Source organism: Melanotaenia boesemani, chromosome 10 (assembly GCF_017639745.1).
Source record: "Melanotaenia boesemani isolate fMelBoe1 chromosome 10, fMelBoe1.pri, whole genome shotgun sequence".
In the NCBI taxonomy this organism is placed as follows: domain Eukaryota; kingdom Metazoa; phylum Chordata; class Actinopteri; order Atheriniformes; family Melanotaeniidae; genus Melanotaenia; species Melanotaenia boesemani.
Genome location: NC_055691.1, coordinates 35,766,122 through 35,787,551, shown reverse-complemented (window position 1 = coordinate 35,787,551; position 21,430 = coordinate 35,766,122). Strand labels below are relative to the sequence as shown.

The following is a 21,430-nucleotide window of genomic DNA, read 5'->3' as shown; positions in this document are numbered from 1 at the left end:
GAGTGTATAATCTTTCTATACATGCTCAAATCCTTGACAAGGACTCACGATACCTTGTTTTACATTCATTTGCTCATGCTTATAACAAAACTTACATACGTAGGATAATCATGAATTGTGAACATTAAACAATGGCAGAATATTTTTGCAACTTTAATCTGTGTGATTGACATATGTTTGGGAAATGTTTGATTTTTTTTTATTAGAATCATAATTCTGTTATTGTTATCCAACAATGTAGTCACTGTGATTTGAAAACTTGAGGGTTTGTTGAAAGCCTATAAAAGGTTCTGTTTCCAGACTGATGAGTCACATTCAAGTTATTCAAATTTTTTCTCCAGTAATCTCCGTATTAGATTTGATCAAAATTACACCCAATAGACACATATTATGTGTCTCAACTTTTAGTCTCAACTGTCTGAGAAATTTGAAGATTATAACTCCTTTTAAATGTTTTGGAAGCAGATTCTTACATCTGAAAAAGGATGTGGTGATGCTGGAAAAGGGTGTTCACATTCATCATGTATTTTTAATTAAGACAATTTGTTTTAAAGAGTTCAATGCACATGAAGTAAGAAGTCAGTTTTTAGCTGATTACAGGTCATTATAAAGTTTATATTTAAGCAGCATTATGCTGATTTGTTTTCGTTATGGGTAAATTTCTTTTTGCAGGTGTAGAAGAAACTCATTTCCGCTTTGGAATGGTATATTTGTTCATCTAAATTTAAATTAACTGAAATTATTTCATTTATTGTCTAACATTTGAGCAATGGGGAATCATCTTCTAATAGCACATATTAAAATGCATATGTGGAATAGAATTTAGTAGATAAAAGAATAAAGGAAAAGAAGTTTCATCCGTATCTGATGGAGAAGCTGCAGGTGGCAGGTACAGTCCGGTATGTACATCAATGAGCATCGCTTCATAAGTCAGAGCAAAGAACAAAGTTTTAACGATTTAACGAGTTTTCATATCACAGAGCTTTTAAACGAACACAAGTCTTTTAATGATTGCATTGTTAACCTCTGCCACAAACCTAATAATGAGTTAATGTCAAACTGAATGCTTTGTGTTCAGCATCAAACACTATCTGACAGCCATTAATTATCCAACATTAGTGCAAAGTGCTAGTGTGCAGCTCTAGGGTTGCTGCTCATTTACATCCACACTGAAAACCTTTCTTGAGCCTATTTATTCAGACATTTTTAATCATTTAGTTCTTATTTATGATGGCAAGAAAACATGTTTGTTGATATAAAGGAAATTCTCTTCATTCATAGACAACAGATCACGTTATTTCTGTCCACAATACCTTTACACAAAATCAAAAGCATTTCCCATTAATTTCTAAACATTTTAATAACAAATTATTGTAAAATAGCGGCCATGATTTACAGATTTAGTTTTTTTCAGTCTCATTGCTGATTAAGCTGATTCCTCACTATGATACACAAATTTCCTTTGAAACATTTAGCCCTGATATATTTATCTAAGATTTTTGTCTGTGTTTTCAGAGATTTTTTTTTTAATAATGAAGGGCTGATGAAAATAACAAAGGGTGTGTTGAAATAAACAAAAGCATCTGCTTGGGTTCAGATAGATTTCATTTTAAATTTACACTTGTCATTCGGTCATTGCTTCGTCAGTATGTAAACTTGGATGCTCACTGTGATTTTCTGTCTTATCTAATTTTTTTTTTTTAAACTAAGAGCGATCACATAACTTGGTGAAACACCGCCCAATCTGGCAACTAGCGGGTCTTTTTTTTTTATCCAATCAGAATTTAACCGGCTCGTCGCGAGCTAAAGTCAACGGCAGCAAAAAGTCGCGCGAGATTCCTTTAGTCTTTCTTGTCAGAGATATTACACCGTTTAAAAAGTCAGTCTTCCAGGAAAGACGGTTCATTTTGTCCATTTATCGACGTAACAAGCGGTGAGCAAGTTTATTTGGTAGATTTCCGCTGGCTAGCCTTGCAGTGCTGTGATGTCGGTTAAGGTTACCTAAGCAGCTAGTTACACATCTGCTGGTGTAGTTGACCTTTGTTAGCTAATTGGCTAGCTTGCTGGGGTATTGTTTTCCAGAACGGTAAATGTAATTGATTAGCTAGCCCTGATTATTAATTTATTTTACTTTGTATTCGGGGTCGACCTGTTAATTGTCATTTAAATTTGTCGTGTTATTTGTGAGAAATGGGAAGAGAAAAGGACGCAAAAGGAGACGCAAAAGCCAAGCGCAAAGCGGTGAAACTGAAGAACCTGAGCGACTGTGAAAGTGCAGGTGCAGGAGGAGAACTTATTAAGAACAGGTGAATACTGTGTGTGTGGAGAAACTGTGTGCTGACAGCCACAGTTTGGTTCATTTTATCTTTATCATTATTTCATCATGAAACATTGAGGCACCATTATGAAATCAATGCCCCGCACCTCCGTGCGCGAGCAGCACCCTTATAAACTATGCATATGATTTTACTGCAGCACATTCAGCATCTGTGCAGCATCAACACAGGGCCAACATCAAAGCTAGTTTGGCATGGAGCGCTGCCTTTCATGTTGTTGAGATGTGGAGACAAATTAACTCGAGGAAAAAAAACTTGAAAGGTTGATGAATAAGATGAGCCACGTGGTTGTATGTGCGTGTGCCACTTAATGAAATGATATAAGAAATGTAACAGAATGCTTCGCTGGCTGAGCTGTCATGCAGGCTGGTGACATTGAGTGCATGCAGTCATTTCACAGAGTACAGTGGGTACTCCATCTTCATATGAATAAATTAATTTACTTTGATATCTGATGCGTTTATTACCATGCATATGTGAGCAGACAAATGAATGTGGAGTGATCTGTCATTGGCTTGTGTAATTGATGAGAGCAGAGAGATGAATAGACACCTGTAAGCGCCACTGGCAGCTTTCTGTGACAGCCTGGCTCATGTTATTTCATGGCACACTGACTGAATTAGTGATTAAGGATCATCTTATCCTCCTCAGCCACAAGACTCATGGAACTCGCGTTCCTGAGCAAGTTTCCCCGCGTTCCTGAGCAAGTTTCCCCACACTTTAACTATTTTATTGCCTCAGAAGTTCAGATTTGAGAAATAAAGCTGATAATAAAATAGCTGTGGAGTATTTGCGACTCTAATCACATCCAGCCCTCAAGTATTGAAAGGTCAAACTGAAAAGGCATGTTTGAAAGTGTATGGGGATCTTTGGGGACACAGCTTGTCTGTTTGACATTTTACAACATTTTGTGACTAAAATGATCCTAACAAGACAGAGACATGGGTCTAACATCAGCTAAAGATTCCTTTAAGCCTTCATATGATAGCTGTGCAGTTCAGACCGTTTCAGAGTGTGGTGTGCAGGGTGCTCGCTGCTACGTTCAGCATCATTTTAAAACTGTTGATGTCACTTAGTTTTATATTACACCCCGTCTACCCACTGCACATGAAGCATCCCTGACATGCACCCTTACGGAGACGAGGCTTGCCGTTCTAAGTTTTGATACAAACTTAAATGTCCTCCATTAGATTTATGAATTTCATGAAAACTGCTTTTTCCTTGCAGTTTTACCATTCAGCGTTTTGTGTTGTAAATGCTGCATCATTAACATGTTTTCTCTCTGTTGCTCATTCTCATCTGTCTTCTGTGTTGTTCTACTGTTAAACAGCATAAAACCAACTAAATCTGCAGACAAGACCGATCATGGAAAGTCTCAAAAGAAGGTGTAGTACTAATCTACTTCTGTTCTCTGTGAATTGTGTGTGGCTAGCTGTGGCTAAAATGGCAAAGATGTGTGTCTACATATTGACTCACCATCTCCAGCTCACTTTCTCTCCTCGCATTAGGGCTGCACGATTATGACCAAAAAACTAATGACGGTTATTTTCATCAATATTGTAATAACGATTATTCAGCGTGTTTGGAAAAACATGTATTTTTATTGCACCAATTATAAACAAACTATGTGGGAACAATTTTTAATGAAAAATTAAACTTTAAATTAGAATAGATGATAAATAATGCAACAAATACGTTTACCATTCATTTTGGAGAAGTTAATGTAAATTATGGGGCTACAAAAGATGCTAAATCAAGAGCGGTTCGGGAGCTGAAAGAGTCATTTTTCAGTCATTTTGTCTTTGTTTTTTTAAGTTTAATTTTATTATTTTTTTTAATTAGGAGTCTGCAACATGTCACAACACTTAACTTTTTAAATGTTTATGTCCACACTCTTCATTAATAAACATTAATATCATTTTCAGCTGCGTCATGAAACAGAGGCGAAATATAATTTCGCTAAATACAGCGACGAAGTCGCCACGTTGGCAACACTGAGTACACGTAGCTGCCGACTGTAAAAGGGGTGCGCCACTGCGCCCTTGTTCTTGAGGCAGCTTAGTGAAGCTTTGGCCTTGCATTCGCCCCCTGGTGGCTGGCAGACTACAGGCTGAGAACGTATGTGATCAGAGATGCAGCAGAGCCGCATTTTTTATGTGAATATCGTTGACAATCAGATTAATTTAACTATGGCCACTAAAATCGTGATCATGATCAAAATCTGATTAATTGTGCAGCCCTACCTTGCATATAAAATGTCTTATTGTTCAGTATTCATCAGCTTACCATGCATTTGTAAAACTGGCATTTCATCATGTTTATTTGCTGTTAGAAGTGCAGTCATGCACAGAAACGGACGTGTAAAAAATGGGATTTTAACTGAAATATTTAGTTATAATTGCTGCACTTCACAAGCTCAGCTGATGAAGAGAAATCTCTATTTAGTGGTGAATATTTTAAAAGAATGAAAATGGCTTTATGATAAAACAGCGAATGTAAGTAAATAAAGTTTATTTATAAAGCGCTTCACAGATAAAACTCACAAAGTGCTGGACATAAAATGGCCGCAATAAAACAACATAATTTAACAAGATAAATAATAACCGTCAAGAAAAAGCTTTCCTGAGTAAGTCTGGGGGCTACAGCCTGAAAAGCCAGGTCTCCTCAGGTTTTAAAATGAGTCTTTGGGACCTTCAGGAGGCCTGAAGACCGAAGGGTGCGCCCTGAGGAGCAGGGACACAGCAAGCCAGCAACAAGCCGGGGGGCCGACCATGTAACGCCCAGAAAGTCTAAACTAAAATGTTAAAGTCACTACGAAATTTGACTGGAAGCCAATGAAGTGTTGATGAAACGGGGGTGATGTGGGCCGTTCTGGGCGTACCTGGCAGTCGTCTGAGTCTCTGCTGAGTCGCCTTATTGAAACAAGCCAAAACAGAATTACAATCAATACAAGATGAGATAAAAGCATGATTCTGAAAACATTCCTAACTTTAGAGACCGATCTCGATGATAAAAAGATGTATGATAAAATGCGTCTATAAATAGTTCGTTGACTCTAATTGATTAAATTTGCTGAAATGAAACTGGAACATTCTTTTTTTATTTTTTCTGTTGAAGCTTAAAAATTCTGTAGAAATGTAGGTTTCTTAATCTGATAATACTTTTCCTTCTATTTAAGAACCCCATAAGACACATGTCTGATCATTTTAATTTAACATGAGGTGCAACTGGGGCTGGGTGATTAATCAATCAGATCGATTAATTGAATTTTCCGTTTTATGATTTATTTTTCTGAAAATGGGGATTTTTCCTTTTTTAATATCCACCACAAATGCTCTCCTTGGTCTTGCGTAGTTAGCGGGCTCAGCCGTCCCTCCGCTCCAGAACAGTGTTTGTCTGAAAGCTCCAGCAGATTTGAGGAAATGAGGGGAGACGTCACTCACACCTGGAATTTATCTGCGTATAACCACAGGGAGAAATACTGCTTGCTACGAGATGCAGGAGACAAACTCTGTTAGGAGACGACCTACGTCGGGAATTATTTCAGTGGATCCTGTAAGATAAGGATCCAGATGGAAAGAGATCACGGATGCAGTTGTGTTGATGAAGCCATTTACATGGTGGAAAAATGATGTTATTTGTATGCAAAAGCTTTAAGTTTAATATTGTTTTTAAGAAGTTTAAGAAGTTGTGAATAAAGGAAGGTAAAAAAAAATCAAATTTAAAATCGGAAATTGGATTTGGTTTAAAAAAACGGGAGATTTATTTTTAGGCCATGTTGTCCAGCCCTAGGTGCAACCATTTTTAGGCTCTCTTGTTTTTGCGCTTCTACATCTATGCAACGGTCCTTGCAGCTTTGGGATGCTACGTTAGGCTTTAATGCAGCTTCTTCCTTGTAGGTTAAGATGCCTAAGATGGAAAACCTGGAGCCAGTCAGCAGTTCCAGGTAGGAATGAATTCTTAATGCCATAAGATGGTGTACTTCAAGGCTGAGAGCTGACACAGTATTACGTTGCAGCTATGCCAAAAGTATTTTTTTCTGTTTTTCTTCTTGTTCCCCAGACATTTGCATTCTTACTTCAATGTGTAAACCCGTCTCTGAAAATTATTTTCACTCTATACTGAAGACAAATATTTTTCCTTGTCAGCAGAGTAATGAATGAGAAGGCATGGTTTCTATAGTTGGATGCTCAGCAGGAAGTTGCCTCGATGGCAGACTGTGGCCGAAGGCCTGCTGCGTCAAATCTGTCTCGCAGCAGTGTTTCTGTACAGCTGCTAATGGGTTATTTCCCTGACGTGGATGGAGCCCAACCCAATCTGATGAGTGACATTTCCAAGAGATGTTAGTTGGAAAAACTATTTGTCTAAATTTTGACTTTTAATGTTTCCCTTCAGCCACACACACACCTACACACACACACACACACACCTACACACACACGTACAAGGCTGGAGTGGTAACTGAGCAAGTTGAGTGGGTGTTGTGCAGGGAGGAAAGCAGAGTTGGTGAAGAAACATGAGGCTATTAGAACCACAGACCGTAAATGTCAATGGACGCAGTGACCCACCTTTCTTTGTATAGCTTTTATAGATTTTGGTCAGTGGTGCAGTATAGCAAAAAAAGGAGTTTCTACCAGTTCTCCCCCTCTTTCTCTCCTCTGCCAGCACTCCCTCTCTTTCTCTCCACATTGTGGCATTAAAGTCAGCTGCTTGTCTTTCGCTTGGTTGTATTTTCAAAGTTAAATTGCAAAGAGAGCAGAGAGGGAGTTCTACAAAGGCTTCTCCTATATCTTCAGTTGTTAATGGCAGTAAAAAGAGCCTTGCCTCGCTAGTAGTTAGCCTCCTGCAAAGGTTAAGAACATTTATGTGTCAGTAATTTCCCTAGGAATGGATGTGATTGTGACACACTGTGACACCTGCTGGCTGGCGTTGGGGTTTCTGCATTTACTTGTCACATTAGAATTCCCTCTGTCCCTGATGAGAGCTGATGAGCAAAGCCTTATGCCAAGGGAACCTGCTGGAACTAATTTAGTCAATGTTGCTGTATTTGGCTAATATTATTCCATATGTCCTGTCAAGTAAAAGCAATTCATGTGCAATTTTGCAAGAATATGAAAGTATCTTTAGTCAAGATAATGAAAAATGTTGTGCTTGTGGAAGTGGCTGCTGCTGGGCATCATGACTTAATCCATCATTCTGGATCGGTGCAGCTAACCTTCACAAGATCTGAGTAAACAGCAGGACCTGCTTTACCGGGAAAGTCCTGACAGTAGGCAGTAGAGATTTTGGGTATGAGTGTGATGACAGGTCTTCGTGTACAACAGGAGAACCCTTTTGTCTTGAATGCTTTCAATCAGACTTTTTTGTGTGTTCTAATGTGAGAGCAGGGATTTTCTTTTAGACATGTCTCGTATCATCTTTGCTCCACGTCAGAGTGGAGAAATGAAGGAAAGGGTCATTACCTTCGGTCGGAAACCATCGGAGGTCACACTGTAGAGGTGCCCTGTTATCCTCTGTCTCTTATTTTATTAGGACTTCTTGCCTGAACACAAGCTGAACATATTTTCATGTTTTACATTAGATGACTTTGTGCCTTAGTTCATGTTGGGTTCACTAAATCCTTTGCAAGGGTGGTGTTTTGTTTTTGTCTTAATTTTGACCATTTTCCTACCAACCAATTCTCTGTTCTTTGGCGAAATTCATGCTTGCAGTTCTGTAATTGCAGATTTTTTTCATTTTTAACTAGTGTAATTATGTCATTATCATTACTGTTTTGATAATGTTTCTTAATTATGACAATTATGCGTGATTACTTGCGGTCAGTGAATCATCGTTTTGTGTTTAATTTATTTCCACAGGATTTTAGCCGGTTGTGTGGCCAACAGGGCAGCAGAAGCATCCAGGGGGAAAAAACAACCATTAAGCCTCCCTTTCACCCAGTTATCGGCTTTTCATGTAGGGACTCATTTATAATCAAAAGCTGGAGTCAGATTAAAATTAAGAAAACAGAAAACTTTATTTGTTTGTCCTCAGTATTTAAATAAAGTCTCTGGACCCTCCTGGAAGTGCAGTTCAGTAAAATTGACCAGAAATTATAATTCCTTTGATTCCTTTAATTAGTGAAATTGGATTGGGAGAAGGGTGGATGTTATCTTAACAAGCTTCAGGCCGGAGCTGCAGTTTTAAGAGAAAAGCTGAAAGAGAAAAAATGGTTTCTTGTTCTTTTTTTTTTTTATCTAGTGACTTTGTGAAACAAGAGCCAGAGGATGATGAATTCACTGCAAAGAAGAAAGGGCTGAAAAGAAAGAGAATTAAGGATGAGCTGACGGAAGAAACTTCACTTTCCTCTGCTTCACCTGTGTAAGTCTAAATGATCGTTTAGCTGCATAATAATAACGAAGAAAAATTTTCAGGCTTTCTTGATATGAAATGGTTGGCAAAGAACTTTCATGCCAAGCATAACTTTGTCGTATAATTATAATTATTGTTTGGAAGTTTAGTTTCCATATTGTTCTGTTTATCTGCATTAATTCATCTCTTAATGTCTGTAGCTTAAAGAAAAGAAATAATCACTGTGGTGATGAGGAAAAAAGTGAAGGTGAATCTCAGATGAAGAAATCAAAAAAGAGGACAGAAAAGGTAAAGCTTTACCTTCCAGGTAATCCTTCTCCAGCGGAAGTACTTGCTTGATCATGTTGGTTCAAAGTGGGACTGTTTGAATGCACATCTGCACAGACTGTAAAGAAAGAAGAAGGAGAGCATCCAGTCTCCAAAAAAGCCAAGAGGACAAAGGAAGAGATTGAGGAAGCAAGACTGCTGAAGATAAAAAAGAAGGAGGAGGAGGAGCAGAATCGCTGGAGATGGTTGGGAAATAGTCCTTTTTCCCTTTATCCTGCATTGACCTACTTCTCCTCCGTCCTTTTCCTTTTTCTCATCATGTCGCTTTTTGTCAGGTGGGAAGAAGAGAAGTACGAAGATGGGGTGAAATGGAAATACCTGGAACACAAAGGACCGTACTTTCCTCCAGAGTACCAGCCTCTACCCGACGATGTTCACTTCTACTATGACGGTCAGTCTGAGGAAAAATGATTTAGTTCTGTACAAGCTTTATTTGATATTATTCACATATTCCTTCTTTTTATGAAGGGAATTCAAACTAATATTGGTATCTCACAGACACCGCTTAGATCATTAAAAATAAATATAGACATTTCCTGCACTTCAGGGTACATTTTACTCGTACTTCACTTCCTTAGATTCCAGTCTGATTCCATCAACACAGCAAGAAACGTTGAAGATATTTTTACAACGGGCACTTCAACCCTAAGAGACTGTGTTTTAGTTTGAATATAAAGCGTCAACACAGAATAAAGATCTTTATTCCAATAGGAGAGGAGTATATAAAGAACCCAGTAAAATGCTTTCATAAGACTCTTCTTAGCGAGAGACAAACGTGTAAAAATGTGCAACATGATGTCTGATGACAAGTGTGACAAACAGCTGTTTTTTCCCTTGTTTGCACATTGTAGTGCTAACAGCTCTGATTATGCATTGAAACAAGTAAATATAGATAACTGTGAATGTACACAATTAGTAGCATTGTTGATTGATTCTGTTTTCATTCCCTCAGTAAGGTGTTTTGATGATTGCAGTTCTAGAGCAGAGATCTGCAACGTTTACACGTTTAAACAGCCAGTTTTACCCCCATCCCACAAAATATAAATCATTTAGACACGCAAACTTGATTCCTAAAATGAACTTATAATTAACAAAACAGTTAACATTTAATTGCTTTTCATGTGTCATGACAACAGAAAACGCCAAACCTGAGGACTTGATCTAGTTCTTTAAAATATGTTTGCATTGTTCAAATTTCACTCAAGTTTGGAAACTTTTGAACCTTCAGCTCTTTTTTTTTGCTAATAGTGTGTATTCTGGAAATGTCTTTCAATGTTACATTTTCTGTTGTTTGCTAATTTCTTGGGACAAATCGTAAGGGTAAGTCACATCGTTGGCAATGAACGTAAATGAAACTGTCCACTGAGAATTACACTTTACTTTCCTCTGAAACCAGTGAGGGATGGGGGGGGGGGGGTCCTCCATGCCGGGAGCTCTGCCTGATTGGTCTGCAGTAGTTGCCATGGAGATTGTTCTTGTCTGGGTAGCTGAGGGGTCCAGTACTGGAATCATATGGTTGCGTTATGGGCCCCGGCCTGCCCTGATCTGGGCTGTTCCTGTGGATTGGGGCCTCTGTGGTCATGGTGAGTCCTGATGTGGACGGATCCCCAAGATATCGTTGGCTCACAGCAACGTTGAGCCAGGCCATGTTTTTATGTTAGGTTGGGGGGGCTTTTGGGTGTGTGTTTGTGTGAGATACAAAGATTGTAGTTATTATCTAATGCCCTTTGTGCTCATGCATGAAAAGTGCTTTATAAAAAAAATGTGATTGATTTTTGAATGAGGTAGATCTAAAGAACTGCAAGTTGCAGGTCCAGTTCTAAAGACACGGTGAAAACGGTGTCCTGTAGTCCTGTAGTAGCCGTCTTCGTTGCAGGACTCTCTGGTTTAGTTTGTGAAGGATTTGAGCCTGAAAATGCATTGAGGCCTTGCCAGACAAGATTGGAGAAAAAATTTAAGTGTCAAAGTACGGAACAAAGCAGGCAGGTAATATTACAACATTCGAAGACCCTAAATTAACAAATTCTCAGAGTCTAAGACTTAAATCCCACTGGACATCTGTGGATGACGAACGGCAAAGGTGTGAAATAGTGTAGTTGTCAAAAGGAATTCTGTGACTCTAAGAGAGCTACTGTACATGTGCCATAAGTCAGATGTTAAGATATTCAGCTGCTTGAACACAGTGGGATGTTTAGCATGCCAGACCTGTACTGGGTCAAATGTTGATTGATGACTGTAATTGTTTTTGCTTTGTTTAGCAATCTAACCACAATGTTGTCCTACGGGAGTATGTTTAATCTGAGCGTGTGTGCGCTCGTTTGTGTAGCATTCCCAGTAGTGGCCTGAATGTAGATCTCTGTCCTTGTCTTTCAACCTACCTCTATAAATTCATGATTAGTCTGGCAGCCCTCTGGAGGAGCCAAGGTAGGTGGTGCTGCATGTTGGATTTTGATCAAGCTCTTGAGTTTCCAAAGGGCTCGTGTGTGGTGGTGAATAACACCTCGATCAGTGTTGGTCATAACAATAAGGCAAGAAATGATCACAGTGAATGAGGTGTTTCTGTGTGTAGGTAAAAAGGTGAAGCTGAGTCTGGCAGCAGAGGAGGTGGCGCTTTTCTTTGCCCAGATGTTGGACCACGAGTACACCACAAAGAAGGTGTTTCGAGAGAACTTTTTTAAAGACTGGAGGAAGGTAAGTCAAACAACACAGAAATGGGATGGAGTACTCCGCAGATACGTAGAGGATTTTATGTTGCTGTGTCAGCCCTGCAAAGCCTCGGGTGTACCCAGCTACAGCCCCCCAACACACACACAGGTGTGTGTATTGTGTAAATACAGCATGTGTATGTGATTGTGACTCGTACATGCTGGTTGGTGTCTTTCAGGGTGTCCCCCATATACAGAAACATGGTGCCAAGCCCCAAGGCGTATCATACAGAATTAATTTTGCGGTGCTTAGTGCTCAATGCTCTTGAAAATATGATTTATGTGAAAGCATTGATATGCTAATCCAGACAACTAGCTCCCCTGCATATGAACAAATCCAATTAAACAGTTTTATTATAGCTGGAAAAACCCCTCCTCGCTTCACTGCCCTCGGTGCCCGCCCACCGTCGGGTGTCATTCATGCTTAAGCACGCAGACAGCCTGTCTGTCCACAGCCAGTATTTCTGGAGTGTATGTGTGTGTGTTGCTGTTTGTCTGGAGTTTTCTGTAATGAGCTTAGATAACAGCTGATCTGAAGGCTTGATTGAGTGATTTCATTCATTTTAAGTCTTTGTTTATTGGATAGATACTGTTTGGTTTGTCAAATGCTTTTACCAACATTAAATATTTGGATTACTTCACTGTTTGTGACGAGAGCTGCTGAGTAAATACTCGTTGATGCGCTGATTGTTGAATATTATGTTCTGCTGCCCATTGTAGCTCGGTCCAGGTATGAAGTTCCTTTAAGCTGACCTCCGGCTCTTACGAAATACTCGCTTGCCATTAGATGGCAAAGGTGATACGAAAAGCGACTCAACAACAGAAACTTGAGAGAAAAGCCGTGGCCGAGGCGCTTTGTGTTGCTGCTCTGGTAGTGACCACTTTGATCTGCTGACCTGTTGTGTAGTAACCTTAAAAATGGACCATTATCTGCTGCTTCCTGAGCGCTGCTGGGTCAAGCCTTTTTCTTTACCTCAGCTGGCTCTAGTTTTCTTCATCACAGACTGTGTATAAAAGATGTGTGTAGCTGCTGGATCTGAAATGTGAAGCCTATGCAAAAGTGCCTTAAAGTTTCCATCATAACAGAGGGTAAGTTATTTGTGTAGAATAAACCAGCGGATAGCAATGAGTTAGTAATGGGGTAGGATTAGATAAGCATCATCTTCCTCTGTCTTTTTTTCTTATTATTATAATGACAGGACATGGATTTTGATGTGAAGGTGCAACTATTACAGTGCAGTGATGTGGTGACAATATGCTTTTTATTTACTAGCTTTTCATTTCAGTCGTAGTTTTCTCAGCTTTAATTTTTTATGTTCTTTAATTTTAAGTAAAAACTACAATAAAAAAAAGGGTTGCAATCAGGCTGCACATCAGCGTAACGCACTTTGTGCATGTGCAGGAAATGACCCCAGAGGAGAGATCACTGATTAAAAACCTTGACAAGTGTGACTTTGGAGAAATCCATGCCATGCATAAAACCAAGGTGGAGGCCAGGAAAAACATGACCAAAGGGGAGAGACTGGTAAAGATCCATCTTTGTTTCTTTAATAATCTTTCTGTTGGTATTTTAAGATGGCTCAGTCTGTAGGACTGATGCTTTGCACTTTTAATATGTACTGTAGGCTTTGAAAGAGGCCAACCAGAAGATAGTTGATGAGTACGGCTTCTGTCTGCTGGATCACCACAAAGAGCGTATTGGCAACTTTAAGATTGAGCCTCCAGGTCTGTTCCGAGGGAGAGGGGAGCATCCTAAACAGGGAATGTTGAAGAAAAGGATTCAACCTGAGGATGTTATCATCAACTGCAGCAAGTGAGCAGGATTATTTGACTTTATCCACTGAAGACAAAAACAAATGATACAATCACCATATTTCTCCCATCAGATCAGAGAATTTTATGTAGTAGAAGTTTTCATTATTCATTTATTCTCACAAATGGGGAGTTTCGGGGAAATATGTCTCTTTATTTTTCTCACAATAATAATGTTTCTGCAAACTTATGTTAGTTTGTTGTTTTCACAAATATAACAAAACGTTTCAATCTGTGAAGGACAGAATATGTCCGGCAGTGGTTCTTTCTTCATTCCCTTCTTCTGATCACCCTCAGCCCACTTCCCTGCTTTAACCGTTGGAAAATAGAATTTCAGGATTTTCCTCGGCTCAGGCATTTTTTCATGACCATTTAGTTGTAAATTATTGAAGGGCACAAAACTTCTAGTTGTATCTATATTAACCCGGTACACTGTGATAGGCAACCATTAAAGTAGTACCATCTAAATATTGCACATGCATCTTACCGTCTACCTCAGGACCGTTTTTTTGCACAGCTAATCATTCATTGTTAAATGTGGCACATTTATGTACATAGACTATTTACTCAGTTTTTTTTTTTATCTCATCTTTATCTTCTATCTAGTTTTTAAGTTGTTTTTTTTTCCTTACTATGCAGATGACAAACACTTTGAATTTCTGACCTTAAAACTCCCCGTTTCCGACTCGTTTATTATGACATTATGTAAGTTTCTGGAACCGTCGCCGCCCAGCAGCGTCCTGACGCTGAAATTGCACTTCACAACTTTTTCTTTTGGGACACTGCGAGACGCTGCAGCTGAGTTTTGTTGTATCACCGTATTGCACTCTAGCCATCAACACGCCGGCCCTTCTGAGTGTGCATCGTAGCTTCTTTAGCCAAGAAATAAGACACGATCAGAGAGAGGGAGGAACGGAGAGGGAGAGAGCAAGACACAAAACCAGAGTCGGCGTCGGCTCCAGAGTACAGGTATGATGCAAGATGGATGCTGAATTAGTCTTCGTTAGGGGGCTTGTCTGTGAGAAGCTCAGCAGTGCGTCTTTAAACTGAGTTTAATAACAAGCTGGTAATCTTGTGTCGCAGTGTTAGCTTTTCTCTGAAAAGACTGGGATTGTTGGCAAACATGGCGAGGAAACCCACCGAAGACGACGGCATGAGGAACAGTGGATGTTTTTCTGACGATTGCTTTACCTCAGCTCAATCTGATCTTAGAAGTATTTATATTCTGGGAAAAGTATGATTCCTTTTCCAGTTTGACTGGCAGTATTTCTCTGGTTGTAATAGTTAATGCAAACATGCACAGTGCACGGACAGAAGTTTTCCATCATTCACATTTGCTCCATGTTTTTAAATAGCAGTTAAGTGGTTGCCTGTAACCATGTTCTCACTCAGTCGGGGTCCAATTGGAAAAATCTTTCTGCCTTTCAATAGTTAACATGCAAATAAAAGTATAAATGTGGCCCATGCGGAACAAATTCTGTATTAATAATGAATTCAAGTGACATTAAGGATCCTACAATAGCATCCCGAGTCTTGTTTGTTTTTCCTAAAGAACTTCTCATTGATTCCTGTTACGCTCTATTTTATGGCCAGTCATCCAGGCCCCCTGCAGTGAGTGTGTGGACTCCCCAGGGAGCTTATCCTTAGTTTGAGAACCACCGTGTCTCCTCGCATGCACAGTTTGACATTTTTATTTGCTCTGGCAGAGAATCCCGTATCCCTGTAGCGCCTGCTGGTCATCGCTGGAAGGAGGTTCGACATGACAACACTGTGACATGGCTGGCCAGCTGGACTGAAAACATCCAGGGCTCCATTAAATACATCATGCTCAACGCCAACTCCAAGCTCAAGGTAACCTGACTGCTACACACGCGGGAGAAACGTCTGTACATAGATCATGTAGTCAAACACTGGCAACCTCCTCAGTTTCACCAGTTGTCCTTAATGTGCCCAACTGGTTTTTATTTGTGGCATGTGATGATAATTTAGATTTAGAAATTCAAGAAGGAAAAAAGTGACCATGAGTATTCTTCTGTATGGATTGGTCATAAAATGGGAATCTGATTTTTCTTCTGCTGCAGACACATTCAGGTGTTACTGCTGTTGTGTGCTATTGGATGAGGATGTAAACCACATAGTTAACTGCTGGCTATATTGTTGACATAGCGCATACACAAACACACTTCCTACAACCTGCGTGTGGATACTGGGGGACTGCTCTATCTGGCATTGGTACTTTTATCCTTTGGGTCCTTTTGGTTGTGGGTTTGGACTTGTTGCAGTGCGTCTTGTGGATGCTCAGTTAGACTGATCTTTGTTTAGAGTCTGGGCCAATGGTCTCTTCAAGAATTCAATCAAGGGTGTTTCCAGGTAGTGCTTGGTCTGAAACACCTTTTATGTGGTTGGCACATGTTTAAGTTGCTTTTGCATTTTTTAGTAGTTTCAGACCAAAACTTTTAACCTAAATTCCAGTTATATCATACAGGAATTCCAGATTTTGGAGAGCACTATTACATTTATGAAGCCATTTGAGTTTATGAGAGCTAAAGTTAAAAGGAAAGAAAACCTGTAGGCTGTGGAGGTAGAAGTTCACCTACTAGTCGCCCACTGCTCGAGCTTCGTCCCTGCCTGAGGCTGGCGGCTCATGGTTGGATAACAAAAACATACCTAAATCTCTTACCATATAAATAACCCTGTGCTAAATGCTGATGCTGATCCTGCAGCTATACGTAGAATAACCAGACCTGCCTGAAGTGTTCTGTGCTCCCCATTTCCTACTCTGCTGTAAGGTGTGAATTTCCCCAGTGTGGGATGAGTAAAGTCTATCTTATCTAATCTCAGTCGATGGCTAAGCGCTGTGCTGTGCTATGAGGTGTTAACAAGAACTAAAAGTGTGGAAAAAAGAATTGATAATAACTAGGGCTGGGCGATTAATCGAATTTTAATCTCAGTTACAGTCTGGGTTTTCAACCATCATAAAAATGAAATGATCCGATTCTTTGCTCCCACATAGTTTACTCTTAAATCGAGCACCGCTGGCATTGCAGCGCTCTGCTGCAGACTCCTCCCACAGCCCCACCAGCTTTGCTTTTATTCAACATGACTTGCAAACACCTCTCAGGTTAGACTGAAGAGTCGCAACTAAATAATCCACCAGCTCCCAGAGACACAAAGAGACAAACGTTATTAACAAACAGAATTTTTTTTTTTAAATCAAAGACCAGCGCTCAGTTTAACACAGTGAACAACCCGGGATTTAAGAACCTCATCAACACTTTGGACAAACGGCATCACTGCCATCTGGTCTCCATGTTACTGGAGAATCTCTCCTGCCCTGGATGATGAGTGTTGTGAGGGTGGTGTGAAGGACGTGGCTACAGACCAGTGTTTCACCACCGCTACAGACCTGTGGTCAAGCCGCACCGTAGAGCCGTATATAAGCCTCACACTACATTTTATTGACTTGGATTTTAACATGAAAAGAAAATGTCTCCGAACTCATTTTTTCCAGATCACACTGGGCAAAACATAGCAGCTGGTCTGAGACAAACTAGAGCTACTGGTACCTGGAGGAAAGATGCTAGTCTGTATTACCACAGAAACACTGGCTGCCTCTCTCTCTCTCTCTCTCTCTCTCTCTCTGTCTGTCTCTGTCTCACATTATTAAAGTGAATAATTGTGTTAAATAATCAATCTCTCAGTTTCAATCAAAATAATCGTGGTTATCATTTTTGCCATAATTGAACAGCCTAATAAGAACTTTCTAGTTTCATCCTATAAGTTATTGATTCTGAGATGTAGAAGACATCCTCTGTAGAGGTGCAGTGGCAAATTTATGGAGACCTTTTAAGGGAATTCAAGCATTTCATCAGCCTACCTTTGTCAATAACTGTTGTTTTGGATTAGCTTGATATCTTCTCATTACAAAGTAGAAATCCTTCCGATCTAGAACAGCTTGGAACATGAAGCAGACATGGTGAAACCCTGACTGTTAGAAATTTACAGATCTCAACCCTTTCTCACTAAATTGAAGAATTTAGCCTTACCCTGAACAGTGTTCATCCTCATGTAAAGTAAATAAACCTGGTCTCCATCTTGCTCTTTCGTTCCTTCTCAGTTCTTTCCATTTGCTCAGTCCCCTCTCCGCCAGCATCTTTCTTGAGGAAAGGTTAAGTTATTCCACTGTTGGTCTCCATGACAATATGAGAGCATGTTGACTGATGGTGGTTTTAATTGTGTCTTGGTTGCACTTGATAACCAGCAAAAAACAGTAGGTGACAGGAATTTATTTATTAAAGTTGTGAGTCTTTGTTGCGTCCTGCATTCACATCATGATTAACTTACTGAATGTTTCCATGTGAGGCTTTTCAGGAACAAATTGCTTTTCATTATCATGCTGTCACTTGAGTGTATTTTATGCTTACTTTTCATTCATTACGCCTCATTCTTGCTGTGTCTTCGTCTTTTCTTCTGCTGGATATGCTAATCTTACTTCATATTTTTGTCAACACTTTCTTTTCCCCGTCTTAAAAATACAGGGGGAGAAGGACTGGGAGAAATATGAAGTTGCTCGGAAACTGAAGTCGTGTGTGGACGACATCCGTAACCAGTACCAACAGGATTTCAAGTCTAAAGAGATGGTCAGACGCCAGAGAGCTGTGGCCCTGTACTTCATAGACAAGGTCTGGTTTTAACTGGTAAAGTTATTAGTAATGAAATGATAGATTTTTGTGATTTTGATCATTGACTCAAAGCAAAGACAGCCTCAGACACATACAAAGAAAAAAAGAAAGTATATGGGTAGATGAATGAATAAATAATAAGACGGCTAGTTAAACATATACAGAATGTACACACTTTGTCTCAAACAAGTCCCAGAGAAAGTAGGCAAGAAATGGGTCCCAAATAACTGAGAACTTTCCTTGTGAATTAGTCCTTGTAGACCTGAGTCTTCGCAGGGGGGGGGGGGGGCCTTGTAATCATCAGGATGAGCCTTTTAGCAACGGTAATGGCCATCAGACTGTTGCATTGCTGTAGTCTGCGAGCAGCCAAGGATGACAAGTTCAGCGTCTGGTTGGAAAGGTATTTCCTACGCTTTAAAGAACCAGTTCTTGTCCCAGAATCCAGTTTTGCACAATGACTCAGCAATTTGAGTCAGGTGGTTTTGGAGCAGGGACACATCAAAAACCTGCAGGATTGTGGCCCTTGAGGACCGTAGCTGGTTTAGAATAACGAAGGCGATGAACAACTTTAAACTGAATTACTTGATGGCTGCTGTTAACCAAGCGGGATGCTATCATGGCTAAACATCCATGCAGCTTTAGACAACACCCAACTCCTCTTCCCAAGCCTCCTTTTATTTTATCTGTGGCAACCACATTACAGCCATCAAACACTCGTACAAAAGAAGAAATGAGATGCCTGGAGTCAGGAGGATCTTTCATGAGACTGAAAAATGCATGCATCAATGTTAGGGTTTATAACATGAAGGTTTTAACATAGTTTCTAATTTGCAGGTAACAAAATGGTGCAAATAGGGCACTTTAGATTTTACTCGGTTCATTAAAGAATGCTAAATGTCCCTTCACATATAAATGCTCTGATTTATGTTTATAATGCAGATCTCCATGCATTTAAGTCATCTGTCTGGTGTATGTTTGTCTGAATTGAGGGGGGATGGATGATTAAATTGCAGGGTGTGTATTTGTGACATGATTTGTGTGACAGTCTCTTCATCTTCTGATCTGAAAAAGCTGGCGCTGAGAGCTGGTAATGAGAAAGAGGAGGGGGAGACGGCGGACACGGTCGGCTGCTGCTCGCTTCGTGTCGAGCACATCACCCTACACGACCTACTGGATGGTAACGAGTTTGTGGTGGAATTTGACTTTCTGGGTAAAGACTGCATTCGCTACTACAACAAGGTTCCTGTCATCAAAAAGGTAAAAAAAAAGAAGTCGCACAAACTGATGTTTCTGTACTTGCCCCCTTTAATGTCATACAGATGATGGAAGGAAAACTTGAGGAACAGAAACAGCTGGAGACTGAAGTTCTGGGTTGTGGAGCTTTAGTTGTTCATCTGTTGGAATAGTTGAACTGACCTCCTGCTTCCATCTTCCATTCTTGATTTCTGCTATCGAGGCAGTATTTAGTAGTATACTACAGACATCTTTTCATTTGCTTTGTGTACATGTACACAGCTCAAAACTATGAAGTGAAAACTTAAACACATCTTAAATAAATCAATGTCGTTATTGTCATTGTACTGGTACAACGAAATAAAAAAATGCCAGTCCTTGAAGGTGCTGAATGCGCATAAAAAAAAATAAATAAATAAAAGATGAGAAAATTAAATAAAAACAGATAAAAACATCACACACACAATATTAACATCCTGTGGATATGTACAGTGATCAGCGCCTGTTAAGTACATTTATTGCTCTGGCATAAAAACTGTTCTTCAGTCTGTTAGTTCCTGCTTATAAGGACCTGAACCGTCTGCCTGAAGGCAGCAGTTCTAAAATCAAATGTCCTGGATGCGATGGGTCCAAGAGGATATTTAGAGCTTTCCTGAGACAACGAGACCTATACAGATCTTCCAGGGATGGTAGAGGGCAGCCAGTGATCTTCTGGGCTGTCGTGACGACCCTCTGGAGAGCTTTCCTGTTTGCAGCTGTGTAGATGGAGAACCACGCACAGATGCAGTAAGTCACGATGCTCTCTATGGAGCAACGATAAAAGGACACCAGCAGATCTTGATTAAGGTGATTTTTCCTGAGTAATCTGAGGAAATACTATCTCTGGTGTGCCTTCTTGATGATGGCAGTGGTGTTGATGTTCCAGGTCAGATCATCTTCATCTTAGATCTTGATGAATTAAAGATTCCAGTTGAAAATCTTTATTCGTACATAGTGGACGTGTTGAGAACAAAATAACATAAGATGAATGGAAATGAAGACCATGAACCCGTGGAGTCTGGATTCAGACTATATAATCTGGAAAGATCAGATCACAGGCTGACCTAACCTCAGTGGAAATTTCTTTAAATTCGGAATGAAGTTCAGTAGTGTGTGTGGCCTCCATGTTCCTGTATGCTCTCCCTACAACATCTGTGCTCCTGATGAGACCATGGATGTTGTTCTGAGGGATCTCCTCCCAGACCTGGATCAGGGCATCAATCCCTGGACAGTCTGTGGTGTGACGTGGTGGCAGTGGATGGAACGAGGTGCTGGACTGGATTGACACTTTTCAGTATGTTGATTTGGTTTTAAAAAGTCACTTCACATTCATAAAAACAAAGCAGGAACGGCTCCTTGTTTAGAACAATAGATTTTCTTTTTGTTGATTTAAATTTCTGTTTTAAAATCCACCAGCTTTGAACCTACGAAGCACCGCCAAGAAGAAAGAACACAAACTGTTGGATGGCCGCCATCCTCTTTTGTTTCTGAGCCGTGTTCATCTATCACTATCCAGCTGATACTCTGCCACTCTGGAAGGTTACGGTTGGCTGTGGGAACGCAACGAGGTTACAGTTTACAGACCATATCCGTCCCACCCCGCGCCCGTTGGAGGCTTTAGACTTCTACATGCAGGAACTGCTGACACACTCCCGCCACATGAAGCTGAGTGTTGTTCTGCATGTGGTAAGGAACCCAGATCCCACTGCAGCAGCATATAGTCTGACAATGGGTCTCAGGATCTCATCGGTACCTAATGGCAGTCAGGGTAGCACATGGAGGTCTGACCTCCAAAGATATGCCTACCAGTCTGCCAAGCCGGTCCTGCTGGAGGATGTTGCAGGCAGCAGAATGATCTCCACGGCGTCTCCAGACTCTCAGTGTGAACCTTCTCTCATCCCTAAAGAGTTCAGGCCGCCAACGGCCATTCTCCCAATCCTGGTGG

At 40.2% G+C, this 21,430-nt stretch overlaps 1 protein-coding gene across 2 annotated transcripts in view; it reads left to right on the top strand.

The window, feature by feature from the left end:
* Positions 1-1,788: 1,788 nt before the first annotated feature.
* zgc:173742 (DNA topoisomerase I, mitochondrial) overlaps positions 1,789-21,430 on the top strand; it is a 30,744-nt gene continuing 11,102 nt past the window's right edge. The window contains exons 1-14 of one of the 2 annotated variants that reach the window (XM_041996603.1): positions 1,789-1,933; positions 2,189-2,306; positions 3,667-3,721; positions 6,236-6,282; positions 8,577-8,696; positions 8,888-8,975; positions 9,072-9,199; positions 9,290-9,405; positions 11,584-11,705; positions 13,122-13,244; positions 13,345-13,532; positions 15,238-15,382; positions 18,070-18,213; positions 19,285-19,470. In XM_041996603.1, the coding sequence (XP_041852537.1) occupies positions 2,191-2,306; positions 3,667-3,721; positions 6,236-6,282; positions 8,577-8,696; positions 8,888-8,975; positions 9,072-9,199; positions 9,290-9,405; positions 11,584-11,705; positions 13,122-13,244; positions 13,345-13,532; positions 15,238-15,382; positions 18,070-18,213; positions 19,285-19,470 (1,578 nt within the window). In that variant the 5' untranslated portion in view covers positions 1,789-1,933; positions 2,189-2,190. Of the gene's footprint in view, positions 1,997-2,188; positions 2,307-3,666; positions 3,722-6,235; positions 6,283-8,576; positions 8,697-8,887; positions 8,976-9,071; positions 9,200-9,289; positions 9,406-11,583; positions 11,706-13,121; positions 13,245-13,344; positions 13,533-15,237; positions 15,383-18,069; positions 18,214-19,284; positions 19,471-21,430 lie in introns of both variants that reach the window. The other variant, XM_041996604.1, reaches the window with a different exon arrangement.